Source organism: Poecile atricapillus, chromosome 7 (assembly GCF_030490865.1).
Source record: "Poecile atricapillus isolate bPoeAtr1 chromosome 7, bPoeAtr1.hap1, whole genome shotgun sequence".
NCBI lineage: Eukaryota > Metazoa > Chordata > Aves > Passeriformes > Paridae > Poecile > Poecile atricapillus.
In genome coordinates this window covers 28326383-28340597 of record NC_081255.1, presented here as the reverse complement: position 1 = coordinate 28340597, position 14215 = coordinate 28326383, and the positions used below count along the sequence as shown (strand labels likewise).

The 14215-nt window shown below is 40.9% G+C and overlaps 1 protein-coding gene across 1 annotated transcript in view; it reads left to right on the top strand.

The window, feature by feature from the left end:
- Positions 1–13296, top strand: part of RAB3B (RAB3B, member RAS oncogene family) — a 50995-nt gene extending 37699 nt beyond the window's left edge. The window contains exons 3-5 of the mRNA XM_058842529.1: positions 2700–2818; positions 7984–8108; positions 11182–13296. Of these exons, the coding sequence (XP_058698512.1) occupies positions 2700–2818; positions 7984–8108; positions 11182–11369 (432 nt within the window). The 3' untranslated portion in view covers positions 11370–13296. The remainder of the gene's footprint in view (positions 1–2699; positions 2819–7983; positions 8109–11181) is intronic.
- The last annotated feature ends 919 nt before the right edge of the window (positions 13297–14215 follow it).

Below are 14215 nucleotides of genomic sequence, written 5' to 3'. Positions count from 1 at the left end.
ATCCCCATGCACAGGGGGATCACAGACAGAATACTGAAATAAGTAAATCAGATTTGCTAAATTCCAGATCTTTCAGGCAATAGCACAATTTGGCTTTTTCAGTCCAATTCATCAGTGAGCTGGGACACTGAGGTGGTATCAGGACAGATTTTGGAAGTCACCCTGTGTGTCCCTTGAGGCTCCTTCCCAGGACAGCCTGGGTGTATGTCCCCAGAGCTGAGTCCTTGCTCTGGGCCATTGTCAAATTTAACTTCTTTCTAAATTATTCTGCATGTAACTTGACAAAGCATCTTGCAGTCACTGACTGCCTGATCACAGCCTCATCCCCTAAGCCAGAGTGAGCACTGGTTAAACACAGAAGAGAAAATAGGAGATGAGATTTGGAAGGCAGATGAACCTGTGAATGCAGGTATCAAACAATAATGCTGTGAGCATGAGAAGTGGAGAGTCCTGATTTCCTATGGATTTGTTTGGTTTTGTTGGTTGCAGAATCTCTGAAGTTACTGATTTAGGGCCTTCTAGTGAGACACAAAGCTGGCCTCTCTCACGTGAATCCTTTGGTGTTTGGAAAAGATAATCATCGAACTTTAGCTTTTTTCACAGCTACGGTATGCTCTCTTCACCTCACCAACTACTTTTTGTGGCATATGTAAAAACATTTGAACACATGTTCCCTCAGCCAGATTTGATCAAGAGTGTCTGTGTGGAGACTGATGTTTTAATAAGCCTCATGTCTTGAGGAAATCAGGCTAAAAAGCAAAAAGCAACTATCATCTCTCTGAATAAAGGAACAATACTATTACTGCTGAGACCTTCCTTGCTTCAAGAAATATAGCTAGGATCTAGTTGTCATAGCTGGTTTAGCCGTTCAGAAGCTTAGGGGGGATGTGGTGTCAGTGAATATGAGAGTGCTCTGTGATGAGTTTATCACTGGCAGGAAGAGAAATGGTCACTCAGGCTGCAGGGTGGAGCCCACCTCATTCTGATATTCCCACCTCTGATCTGTTGGTCAGGAGGGAACAGACCAGTTCCTCATCCAGTGTGCAATGGTTCATCGTGATCAGCCAATGTACTACTCTGTCTTGAAACAAACGCACAAGTTTAAGGGAAAAAAATCACATATTTTCCCAGTGAACTGGTGGAAAAGCAGCAAGATTCCTGCTGCACAGCCTCTCCACTGGGAAATTCACAGCATGTTACAGCTGTGGATAGTCTCACAGTAGTGCAATAGCAGAGCCTTTTAAGCAAGCTGTAGGGAGCTTATTTACAACTGCTGTCATCCTGCAGAGAGGCTCTGTGATGTTCTGGTGCAGAACAACAGGCGGCCACAGACTGGCTGCTCCGTGTTCTGCAAGGGCCAACTCTGTCTCTTGCATGCAGCAAAAACAAAGCTGCAAGTATGGGAATGATGGGCAGGATGATTTTAAGGCTGAGTTTCCTCCCCACTGTCTCTCTCCTGGGGATGTGGTGGTGTGCTGTGTCTGATCTCTACTCCTGCAAGAGCGCCCTATGTGGATTTATTTTACTCTTCCAGCAGTTACATGGTTGTTAAGTCCTTTTGGGTCTTCTCCTTTAGAACTTTAATCACATTTTAAAAGAGTGGCGGCAATGCTTTCTTCAGTCTGGGTTTTGAGGGACTGAAGGATGGTTCATTTTAGAACTAACTCATCAGAGTAACTATAAGTTGACACCTCATACTGAGCACACACTTTGAAGGCAAAGCCTTTTGCCTCCCTGCAGCTGTTTCACAAAGCTGCCATGTGCCAAAAGAAGGATGAAATGTGTTCAAAAGATAGACACCTTCAGAGTGAGAGAAACAATCAGCACAAGACTTCTCTCCTTGGTTCAGAAGGCAGGTCTGGAGGGAATGGATTGGGTTGTAGGTTCTGGTGTAGAAATATTTCTCAGTTTAAAAATAGGCTTGCAAAATGTAAAGGAAAAGTTCTGCTGGCATCTAACAGATGGTAGTTGACATGTTTTCTAGCTGTCACAAGTCTTCCAAAATTCTTCTGTTGCATATGCCAGAGTTTCACCTTTGTGCTGCCCAGCTGAATGCAGAAATGACAACTGCAGGTGGAGGAACTCTGCAGGAACTCTATGGGTAAACAGAACTAAGATGAACCAACAGAAGAGGATTGATTTACCTCATATTAGTATGTGCACCTCAGACACTGTAATTGGGATATTTCACATTAAATTCACTTTTTAGAATAATGTTTATTGCATCAAATCTTTAATTTTTGTCTCTAACCTGAGGCAAGAAAGGAGTCACCCACAGCATCTACCTCAAGGACATTTTCCTGACTGTGACACCGAATTGCAACATATAAATGTTTTCGGCCTGGAACAGCCCTGGACTCGTTATTTTGCCTCTGCTTTGAAGTGTCAGCTTTCAGTGAACTCTGTTAACATTCTATTATTGCACTGGGGCTGAGGCAGAGAAGAGCAATTAAAGGGTTGACATCTTTGGTATTTTTTTAATAGTACATGTGTCAAAATGCATCTAACAAATCATGGTTGATGCAAAAGCCTAATTAATGCTAAAATGTAAGTAGAGTTCATTTCAGTTGGGAGCAACTGAGAACTTTAAAATGTATAATAACAAAAAGTGGTTGACTTATTTTAGATATAGGACCTAATTACAGCTTTTGCTTCTGAGAACTGAAGTCTTAAAGCCTAAATGTTCCTTTATATTGCAGGATACAGCTGGACAAGAAAGATACAGGACCATCACTACAGCCTACTACCGAGGAGCCATGGGCTTTGTCCTCATGTATGATATCACCAGTGAAGACTCCTTCAATGCTGTGCAGGACTGGTAGGAAATACTGAAATACTGCTGTTAATGTTGGGTTTGTTTGGGTTTTGGCCAATTCTCTCCCCACAATTATTTATTGAGAACATGAGACATCCCAGCCTCCATCACCATATTCTTTCTTCTTCACTTTAATTTGATTTATAAATGTTCCTTAGAAAAAGTTCTACAGCTTCACTTTAATGAAGAGGTTGTAATTCAAATATTGTAGCATACTATAGTATTTATGAATTATGAAATAATAAATTTCAATTTATTGTGAAGAAAATAATCCTTTAATGCTTTTTTTTGGGTTTATGAGATTTCTAGATGCTGAAAATACAGATTAACAGTGGTTGTTCAATTCCTATGTCATAATTCGGGGAAAGGCTGTGTTTCTCCTCAGTAGTGCCCTCTGACTCTGCTCAAATATCACGCAATCATTTCTGCTGCTTTCCTGGTTGCTTATTACTGCAGATAAGAATGGTCACTGTGTGAAGAAGGGCAGTGCAGTGGTTAATGTGATCTCCTGAGACTGATTTGCAGTGATCTTAGTGACATCCTGGCTGTGGCACTGGCTCACAGCATCTGGCTCAGCCTGGCTTTCTGCAGAACACCTATTCTGTGTCCCCTAAGCCAGGCTGTAACTCAAAAGCAGCAACCACGTGGTTTGTTGTTTCAGGTGGTTTGTCTTTCCTCCAAAGCTGCCCAGTTTTTGTTCTCTCTATTCACTAAAGCAGTTGGTCATGAAGGTCACATTCAAGATACAGTCTCCATTTCACCCCCCATCCCCAGTACCACAACACCAAATGAACTGCAGCCCCATCCTGAGCTGCCCTTCAGCGCTTTGTGCTTGAGGAATACACTCTTTTCTTGGTAGAAGCACAGACCCAAAGGTTTTGCCAAAACCAGTTTCATCCATCAAGTTTTGCTCACCAAGTTCTGATTAATCTTTTTCTGCAAGTGTCTGCACAGGGATGTTTTCCATATGAGTGCAGGCATGTGGGCTGGGGCAATATCTTTCACTAGACTATAAATATTTCCAGCTTGTTTCCCTGATGAAACAAGATCCATATGACCATGCAGTTAATCTACCTGTCTGTCTGTTGGTCCTGCTCTACTATGTTTTACTTACCAGTCATACATTAGCAAAAAATTACCAAATCTCTGAGCTGCTACTATTTTAAAGTTTGCACAGGTGAAGTGTAACCTGAAGCTTTATGTTGGAAGCAGTCTAAGGTCTGTTCCTTCAAAGGCACTGGTGTGAGAATAAGAACTGGGAAAGGTCAGCTCTGTCTGTTTGACTTCACATCTTCCTGTGCTGCGGGAGCTGCAGGAATCTTTGCTAAGAGCACCTTGTCAGCCAAAGGACAGAGGTGAACCATCAGGGTGTTTTTCCTCTGTATGTCAGGAATCTTTCCAACCAGCCTTAAGGTTCTGAGCCCAAATGAGGTAGTGAGATGGATAAAAAGGACCATTTCCATCCTTCCTGAAGCTTGTCCAACAGAGAGATGAGGGCTGCAGCCAAGCCAGCATCTCTGGGCCAGCAGAGTCCTCTAGTGGCTGTTGTAGCTGGGAGATGGTTTTACCCCAGTCTGCTTCCTAAACCTCCAAAGGCACAAGAAATGGAGAACAAAGCTTTTGGCTGGTGCTGCTCTATTGGTGTCTGCCATTTTCTAGCATAGAAAGTAGGATTTTTTTGGTTTTTTTTTTTGTTTTGTTTTGTTTTGTTTTTTCCCTCCACCACTCTGCATAATACACTTATGATTAAAAAATCTTATTACACTGAATATGGTCTTCAGTCAGGAGCTGTACTCTCCACAGAAAATTAGGGTGTCTATTGCTTGAGCTCCTTTATCTCCATCTCTGCTTCATTGGCATGTGACTGTTTTAACAGCCTTCTGATGGGGCCTCACCTATCCACAAGGGAAATGAGAATATTCCTCCCAGTCTGCCAAATGATTTCTTCTCTGGGAGATCTTTTACCCTCACTCTTCTTATGGCGGGGCTGTCCTGAAGAGGATCCTGGTTTGCTTTGTGTCACTCAGACCTCTCCTAAACCAAGTAAAGGCACTTTCTCTCCTGAGTGAGAGCATCATGGCTGTACAGCAGGTATTTAGACAAACTCCCCAAGTAAAATATGAATGCAAAGCAGAGTCTTTCCTTCATTCACATGAATCACCCCAATTAATGATGATGATCTTAGAACCACTGAGAAAGAGACACAATTTAAATGCATTTGTGAATACCTGGAATATGACTTGTTCTCTTTTTCACTTGAAAATGTACAATACATTGTATGAGAAAGCTTAAAATATTAAGCCTAAGTGATTTTCCTTACTGCAGTGTGGCAAGAGTTCAGTCAGGTTATTTTAGAAGAAAAAATGTGAATAGGCAAACACAAAGACTGGTTTTAACTGATATTTGAAAATAAGTATTTCTTTCCTTTGAATATGTATTTCCTGTAGGGTGAGTAAAAGAGTTAAATGAGCTTTCATAGCTTTCAGCTCAGTTTCTAGAATTTTTTTTTAGTAGTTTTTTTTGATAGCTGTTATTTGATGTTGGATTGATAGTTTTGTGTGTGGCTAAATTGGTTGTTTATACCTCGTTTGAAACTGCAATGGAACTAAAATATACTCAGTACTTGAAACTGTAAAGTAAATAGAAAATATTATGGAAGCTCTGCTTTGGACAATCTAGACAATTTCATAGAAGGGAAATAAAAAATGGTAAAATTTAACTTAGATACAAGTGTCAGCTGGGTTCACAAATCATCAGCATTATTTGTCTTTAACCTGCACTGAGTTGTTATCTCCACGTAACTGTAAACCTGAGACTATTTCTCTTCTAAGCATGAAGCACAAAGTTTGTGCTTTATTGTTAATTTGGGGAATTCAGCACAAACAAGGCACAGTATTTTATTGTGTCACAGAAATGTTTCTCCCAGTGTGCATGTTAGGCTGCCCTTAGTTGTCGAAGCAGCTCCACCACACAAGCCTTGTATTTATTCATTTATCTTTCAAAAGCATCTGGAAATTTTCTGCCTTTCTTTTTGTATGGACATTAGGGCTTCTTTTATGTGTTCTTCATAACTTTTTTAGTTGGTAGGTTGTTTTTCATTCCTAAGAAGAATAAAGATTGGTCTATAAGAGGTTTTCCACTATTTGTACAAAACAAGGAGATGGATGTGTTTCTCTGGAAGATCCTTCATGCTGTTTGTGTCTTTTTCATTTTCTAAGTAATTCTGTTTAAATAGTTAAAATTTGGCAGTGTGTCCCATGTGATGCCAGGGGCTGAAATGAATCCAGAGGCTGAACTGTGAGTAAGTAGAGAAGCCTGCTTTTAGTTGTTTTAAATTGAACCTGGGGAAACTTTATTTTTCCCTATTGCTTATGGAGGGAGACTGGGGAGATTTTATCTTCCTGGGCTTTTGGCTGATTTCTGTAGTCATCCCCTTCTCTGATGAGCCTTGAGAAACCCCAGAGTCCCACAAAAACTCATCCCAGCTTCATATTAGCTCTCACAGGGGTTGTCTACATGGAGACCCTCAAAAGGGTGAGACTGGAGGAGCTAAAATTTGGATTGGAGTGAGTGCCTTTCCAGGATGACAGGGAGAGTAAGAAGTTGCATTGCACACAGTGTTTATTTTTGCATATTGCACTGTGGGTCTGGGCTTGGGTGAGGTTCCTGTTCTCCAGGGCAGTCCAAGCAGGCAGCCTCTTCAGGGCAGGCTGCACAGTGAAATTACCTCTTTTTCCCAGTTGTCTGTGGAGTAACATTGCTGGCTGCCTTCCATGGAAAAAAAGCAAGCAAGCAACTCAGACTAATTAGAAACTGTCTTTAGTAGATCAGAGCTGGAGGCTGCTGCTAATTCAAAAGAGAAGGAATCAAGTGCTTTATTGTTAAGAGAGTTCCAGGAAACTTACACAGAAGTAAAAGTTTGAGTGGACTCCTGGCTCTTCTGGGAAGTGGCAAATTTGCCTGAAACTGTAGTGTCCTGCCTGGAGTGGTGGTGAGCTGGGGCAAAGAGTGGGAAGGTGAGTTAGGGAGTGGAAGATGGAGGAGAGGAGTATATGGCTTCTGGCAGTGCAGCCTAATTACCCTTGGGGAGGAGGGAGCCTTCAAAGATAGAGCTGACTTGGTGAAGATAAAATAGGCTGTGTGGGTCTGAAAAGATGGATGAAAGTGAATGCTACCGAGCTAATAATGTTCTGCTGCTGGCTCTGGGACACCTCTGGGACACCAAGGATGGTGGGAGAGAACTGACCCCTCAGGATATACAAAAAAAATATTCTGTTTTGTCATGGAAAAACTCTAAAAAGACTAAATGTAAGGTCAGAGTCCTGGGTTCCATAGTGAGCTTCACTCCAGTTTCAGCACATGAGTCAGAGAAAGCTTTAGAGGCTCCAAGTTCACCTGAATGCTTCTGCCCAAGTTCCCATGCACTGCATCCCTGTGCCACTGAAGTTAGTGCTGGTCTGCCATTGCAGCTGCTCTTTCCTGCCTCAGGTATCCTTTAGTCCTGCTGGTTTCAAGTATTAGCTCACAGAGCTTTGCTTTGATCTCGTATCTTCCCAATTTTGTACATCTCTGTTTCTCTTTCGCAGTTGTTTCCATGTTTCTATGTGATTTTTAGTCTCCATTTTTTCCTGTTTGAGCAAAGACAACTTGATGCTTCCATCTGTTCTTGTGGTGTTCCTAAAACTCTACAGCAAAATGTGCTGTAGAAAATGAGAGAATTATTGTTGTTCTGTCTTATATACGAAGCTGTAAGTCCAGCATGAAGTGTGCATCTACTGTATGGTTTTCTTTGTGGGACAGTATCCTAAAGACCTGTAATTGATTGCTGTTCCTCTGACAGATGAGAGCTGAAGGAGAATAAGCTTTACAAAAAGCCTTTTTTGCCCCTAATCTGAAAAAATTACTTGATTCAGTTTTTTATCAGGATCCTGTGATCTTTGAAACACTCGCAAAATCTTAGCAAGAAACTTTGTCACATGAAGTTAAGGAGGGGTAAAATAGAACGGGCTGCATCGTTGTTTTGTGTGTAAGCCTGGTCATTTGTCCTTGAACCAACACAGCCTGGGGATGTTGATATTGTCATTAAAGGTACTTGTTTTCATATTTAATATAGGATTGTATTTTGGCACAGCTGATGGAATGTAACAATCTCTCTTGACCTGCTGTAGGGCCACACAAATCAAGACTTACTCCTGGGACAATGCACAAGTGATCCTGGTTGGAAACAAATGCGACATGGAGGATGACAGGATTGTTCCCGTGGAGAAGGGGAAACATCTGGCAGATCAGCTGGGTACATGGAAAGCTTTTCTTTCCACCTTTTTTCCTCTGCTTCTTTATACTGCGTTCCTTTCAGTTTGTACAATAATAAGTCCTTCCAGCAGTAATACTTCAATGATGGTTTCACAACTAAGAAGTGTAATATATTCTAGATTCATATTTGACTTGTTTTGTGCTCAGTAGGCCAAGAATGCTTGTAGTGTTGCTGTGTTTATAAAGGTGATGTCTAGTGGTGGAAGGAAGATAAAGTTTATCTGAAGAGAAAAGCTTTTATTACCTCAGCAGAACGAAAAGAGAAAAGGCTTGCATAAACATAATTCTGTATCTGGGTCTCCAAGTACCATGTACTCATTACAAATCAATTCAAACATTGATTTTTGTTGAACCTTTTTTTTTAACTAAACTGTGAAAAAGAAAAAAGTTTATATATCAGAACTGAAGAATTGAGTAAAATATATTTTAAAAATGTACTAGGCTTCTCTATCCAGGTAAGAAAATGACATTATGTTATTGATGTGGGATAGAAAAAGCAAAACAGTTCCATTGAGAGGAAGCTGTGATTGCAATGAAAATTTTATAATGAAGAGCAAAGTAAACTCATATGACTTTATAATTTATTTATCACTTTTCATTATCTATTATAGGATATGAGATATTTTTAATATGAAATCAGGGCTCAGTGTTAAAATTTAACCATACTGTTGTCTTCTGTTAAAGAATTCAAATTAACAAGTAAATCCTGTTAAATTTTCATTCAGGTAACAGTGGAGACCCTTACAGTGGGCATAAATGTCTAACTTGTAAGAGTAGAAGTTCTTACCAGACCCAAAGGAATCACCATCTTCCTCAATTTATACAATTTTCTGTGTTGTCTTCAAGTGTTAAACAGAAATTGGAGGGTGCGTAATAAACTGTTAAATTCAGGGCACTGGATTTCCAGGACACACTGCATGCACTGGTCTAGTTTAAAGTGTGGCCTTGAAAGTGTAAATTCTACATTTGGCACACACAAAGGGGTCCCATTTATGGCTGGAGCCTTGAGGCACTGCCATGCTAAACAAATAACAAGCCAATATGAAATTAGACCCATTGTTATTAGTGTAAGAGTAAATCTTTACGTGTAGGATTGGAAAAGCAAACAAAGCTATGGTTAGTTTGCAAAATCAGGGCTCTTTTTACCCATCAGAATTTAAATTGCTTTTGAAAATATGAATGTAAATAAACTTGGTTCCTGGCTTGCAGACTCTCAGAAAGGTTGTGGATGCATGTGTGTCCACCTATTTCACAGGAATAATTACACTGCTAGTAACTGAAATTTTGTCCAGACCTGTGTAGCAGCAAATAGAGAGTTTAATTTGAACTCCCACTCCAATTTGGACTTCCAATGGTTTTTTTCTCCTCCCAAAATTCATCTGCTTGTTTCAATACAAATTTGGCAGCTAGAATCTGAATCCTTTACGTGTGGGACACTTCAAAACACACACACACTCAGAGTTACCATAGCAACTGATTCCATCAATAGGAAACTGTTTTGCAGAAGAATCCCCAGTGCTGCCCCAACCTGGTGCTTGTCCAGTTCACCCTGGAGAGAGCAGCCCAACAGCCTTTGGGAAGCGCTGTACCAGCTTTGTTCTTCTGTAACCTCCCAGCTTCCTAAACACTCTTTTTAAAAGAGCTGATCTTTTTAAATAGATCTGATTTTATCAGTTTTTCCTTATAGTTACTATGCTGATGTGTACAGCATTATATGAAATTATTTTGTTAGTCTGTGGGAGGGATCTAATTGGCTATTGATGCTTAAAGTGCTAATGTTCATCATAATGATTCACATAAAGGTTATCCCTCAGCATATTTATCTAAGTTTGCATAGTGACATTAACATAATTGAAATAATTCCCTAATCAGATTAAGAAATTGTTATTAGCCTGAATGTGAACTGAACCAAAACAGATTGGTTTAGCAGAACCTAAGCCAATGTTGGGCTAACAGATATCTAAGTGTAATTTTCTGATTTCCTATGCTTTTTATATACATTTTTATTCATCATCAAAACAGCAAGTGTGGCAGACAGAACCCTTGTCTGATGCAGGGTGGCCCTCCCTGTTTGCTAACAAGGCAAACATCACCATCACTTTACCCCTTGTCCCATGAACCTTAAAAAGGGTTAAATGGGGTGAGTACCTACTTATCCCACACATCGAGGTGACTCAGCCTTCCAGTGGTGGCAGACTAATCAGTTAAGACAAATGTTCTCTTTGTTTGTGGCAGAATCAAATGAAACTGATGGAATGCAGAATATCCCCAGAATGAGGCACAACAGAACGGAGCTTATTGCAAAATGAATTCTCTGTGGTGCCTCAGCTCTTGCTGCTGGCAATTTAATAACCCAACAGAACAGAAGCAACAGCCTGGTTGGCCCTCAAGGCCTCTGGGGTGAGGGAGATAAGGAAATGCTTCACAGTTCAAGGCATTTCTGCTGCTGAGGCAGGGCCTGGCTGTCTGTCAGAGGCTGCTTCTCCCCTAGCCCCGGGTGACGGCGGAAGCAGCAGGAAGAGCTGGTGCCATCCCCTCCTTGCTGTAACTCCAGCCTTGCTGGTCTGGTTTTTTTAATCAGAAAAGGTCAGTGCTTAGAGAGTCAAGGAGCATTTTGCTTTTGAGCACATAAGTTGGTCAGCAGAAGGAAAGCAATCTGCCTCTACCCTTGCCAGAGGGGAGCAGGGGTTGGTAGAGCTTGGCCCTTGGCAGGGCTGTGAGGAGCCCAAGGAGGTTCCCCACACCTTGCTGGCCACCAGCTGCAGCCCAGGGGACCTGCACTGATGAAAGGGGCAGAATTGACTCACCCTGGGTTTACCCTTATCTGCAGATGTGCTTACCAGGGAAGGATCCATTTATCCTTTTCACTCTTAATGAAACTTGATAACTTTTAAAAGTATTTCTGCTCACTGCTCTGAGATTTTGGGAATCAACTGATGTTAAGGACCATCTGATGTCTTGTTTTCCTAAGATAAATCCTGAAATAAAAGGAGTTTTAAAAACCATCATGATCATCCATCTCAGTTGATAATTTTTGTTCACTTTTTTCCCAGGTTTTGACTATTTTGAAGCCAGTGCCAAAGAAAACATCAACGTGAGGCAGGTGTTTGAGCGTCTCGTGGATATAATCTGTGAAAAGATGTCGGAGAGCATAGAATCAGACAATTCCAGGGGCACTTCTGGAAGGAGCATGCGGCTCACAGACAACCCTCCCCCTTCACAGCAGAACTGCTCGTGCTAGTAACCTTTCACTCTGAGAAATGTCCTTCTCCCCGATTAAATTTTATCTTTTCATTTGTGGTGGTGCATTATCATGTAGTCCAGAGGCAGAAGTGTCTGTTGTAGGAAACTGGTATGTTTGTTTAATGTGCTGGAGTGTTAATATTATATATTTCCTCATTCAATAATTTAATAATCTGAAAAAATATTGTAAGTGCACCTCGTGTGAATGTGAGTTACACTGAAGAATAATAATTGTGTAGTGATGCAAATGTTATTTCTACAGAGAATGTTGCATTTTTTAATTATAAATTCCTCTATTGCAGAAACAGTGTTTTTGTCAAGAACAGCAGGAAGCACAAAAACCAATTAGAAGGGATCAGGTCTAAGAGAAGAAAGGGGAAAATCTCTTATAAAGCAGGAATATGCTTTTGTATTAAACATAAACAAATTAAAAAAAAAAAATCAATCCCCAGATATTTTGAGAATTGTTGCTGTCCTTCAGACATGGAGCTCAGCTTTTCTGTAGGATGGAGCAGAAAGCAGAGCATTTCTGTCTGATAGTGTGAGGTCCTCCAGAGTGTGAAGAGGAAGGGGGGCTGGATTTTGTGTCAAGTCTCCAAACAGATGAAGAACATAGGGAGGAATCAAAGCTGCCAGGCTGGGGAGGAGGAGGCCTTGCAGCCATCCCTGTATTTCCTTCCCTGTGCTTTGGCTGGTGCTGAGTGAAGGAGTAAGAGCCCTTCCTGGACCTTCACTTGCCTCCAAACTTCTCCAGCACAGCTTGCAGAGTGCTGGGGGTGTTGCTGTGTTTGGCACATTCCTGTCTCCAATCCTCTCTCCCCAGAATGTGACTGTCCTGCAGCCTTTCCCATCCTGTAGTTTTACCTCTCCAAGTCTGGGTCTTCTCTTGTCAGCTGCTTGCTGGTGGATGTGTTGCAGGATGAAGGAGAAGGGGAGTTGGCTGCTGAATGCTTAGTTGGAGGCAAAACCATGTAAGACAGGGAATAGCACTGTCTCAGAGAGATAAAAATATCAGAAGCCAAAATATGAGTGTTGGCAGGTATTTGTGCCAATATTACTAGATTTTCTTTCTGCATTTTGTTGTTGATTTATTTTTTAAATCTTGTTCTAGATGGGCATGTGGGGGGCTAGATTTTCTGGGTTCAGATTCAAGCACAAAGTATAATTTAAGAAAACTAAGAGTGACTAATAAAACACAACTGGAAATGAAACATGGCAAAGACATCCTGTTATTCTGTGAACTTTTTGTGGCATCATGCTTTGAAGGGAGGCAAAATTTTTAAACTAAGTATGGAGAGAAGTTGGCTGTCTTAAGGGGAAAATTCTGAAAAGTTTTATGGCTTTACCTTTGGTCTGTGATCTGCTCTGAGGGGACTTCCTGATGTCAAGAATGGGAGTAGAGTGCCTGCCCACTACCCTGTAATGTGCTGGATCATGACACCAGTGAGTGCTTTTGTAATTTCCTTCTGTTGTGTCTCAAAGTGTAATAGAACTAAGAAGAAAAGCACAAAATTCTGGACAAAAATGCAACTCTTTTGGAGTGGTTTGAGCTCATTGTGCTAAAGGCTTAGATCCCTCTATTTGTCACTTTTGGGAATCTCTACTGTGATGTGTTCTGGGTGTGTGTGTGATCTCGTCCTGGGAGTGTGATTTGTGCAGTGCTTGGACTGTGGTTGTTGTATCTAAACCCCTGAAACTGCAAATTAAAGAGAAATGTATTCACTGTGTGTGGCCAGAGAGTTTGTGTCAATTGTGTTTCTTGCATTAGGAATCTTTTTAATGCTTTAAAAGTACATCAAACTACATAAATCTTTCTTTTACATGGTGTAATGGTCTTTGAACCCAGAAATCTGGAATCACTGTGTAGTTTTAAAACAGTGAAGAGAAGGACTATTTGGCCAATAAATGCTTAGTGTTCTGTTCCAATTGTAGAAGAAGCAAGTTTGTGTAACTAGCAAAAAAAATAATAAAAAAAAATCCACGTCAGATTTTGAGCTGTGTAGATATAACTTAGTACCTCAATGCAAATAATGATTAGTCATCTCAGCAGCTCCCTGATAAAAGAAAATTGATTTAGCAGAAATGGAATTTCAATTATTTTCTTTCATTTATTCTTTTTTTTTTTTTTTTTTTTTCCCCTAACAAAAAAAGACATTTCCCTTTCTTACCCAATATATAATTGTGTTTTGTTGTGTTCTGGTCAGGTCAGATTGGTTTCTTTAAAGAATACAAGTGCATTCCACACCCTTCAAGCTAGGATGGGCAGAATTGGTTTTCACAGAACAAGCCAGCAAATGGCTAAAAGGCAGTCTGAAGAAGAGAGCTGGGAATTCCACCCTGCCTGATACTGCATACACGGAGAAGCCTAATGCTTTTTGCAGAAATCCTGCAGAATTTATTTCAAATAATGAATCAAACCATCACAGGCAACTGATACCTATCTGCATTAATACGTATTTTGTGTATCCCATCACCTTACGTTTGCTGTGAAGGAATACAGGGAAAGCCTTTTGCCTTAAATGGCCTGCAGCTGGTTTCAGTATCAGCCATGAGTCAGGAGTAATTGTTACTTGTATTAACTTGTAGGGAGAGTGGCAGAATGTGAGACACTTGATTTGTCAGGGCAAGGGAAATAAACCTGCTTGCGCTGAAGGCAAACTCGGAATTTGTGATGGGGGCTTGGGGAGAGCCCTGCGGTTGATCGGCAGCTGCGGAGAATAGTTGTGTTAATAAAGCAGCCTGGTTACAAGGTAAAAAAGGGGCACTAGTGTGAAAAGAAAGGCGACAGCTCATCACAAGCGTCTCTATGGCTTGTACCAAACAGCAGCGAGCGTGCTGTGCTCA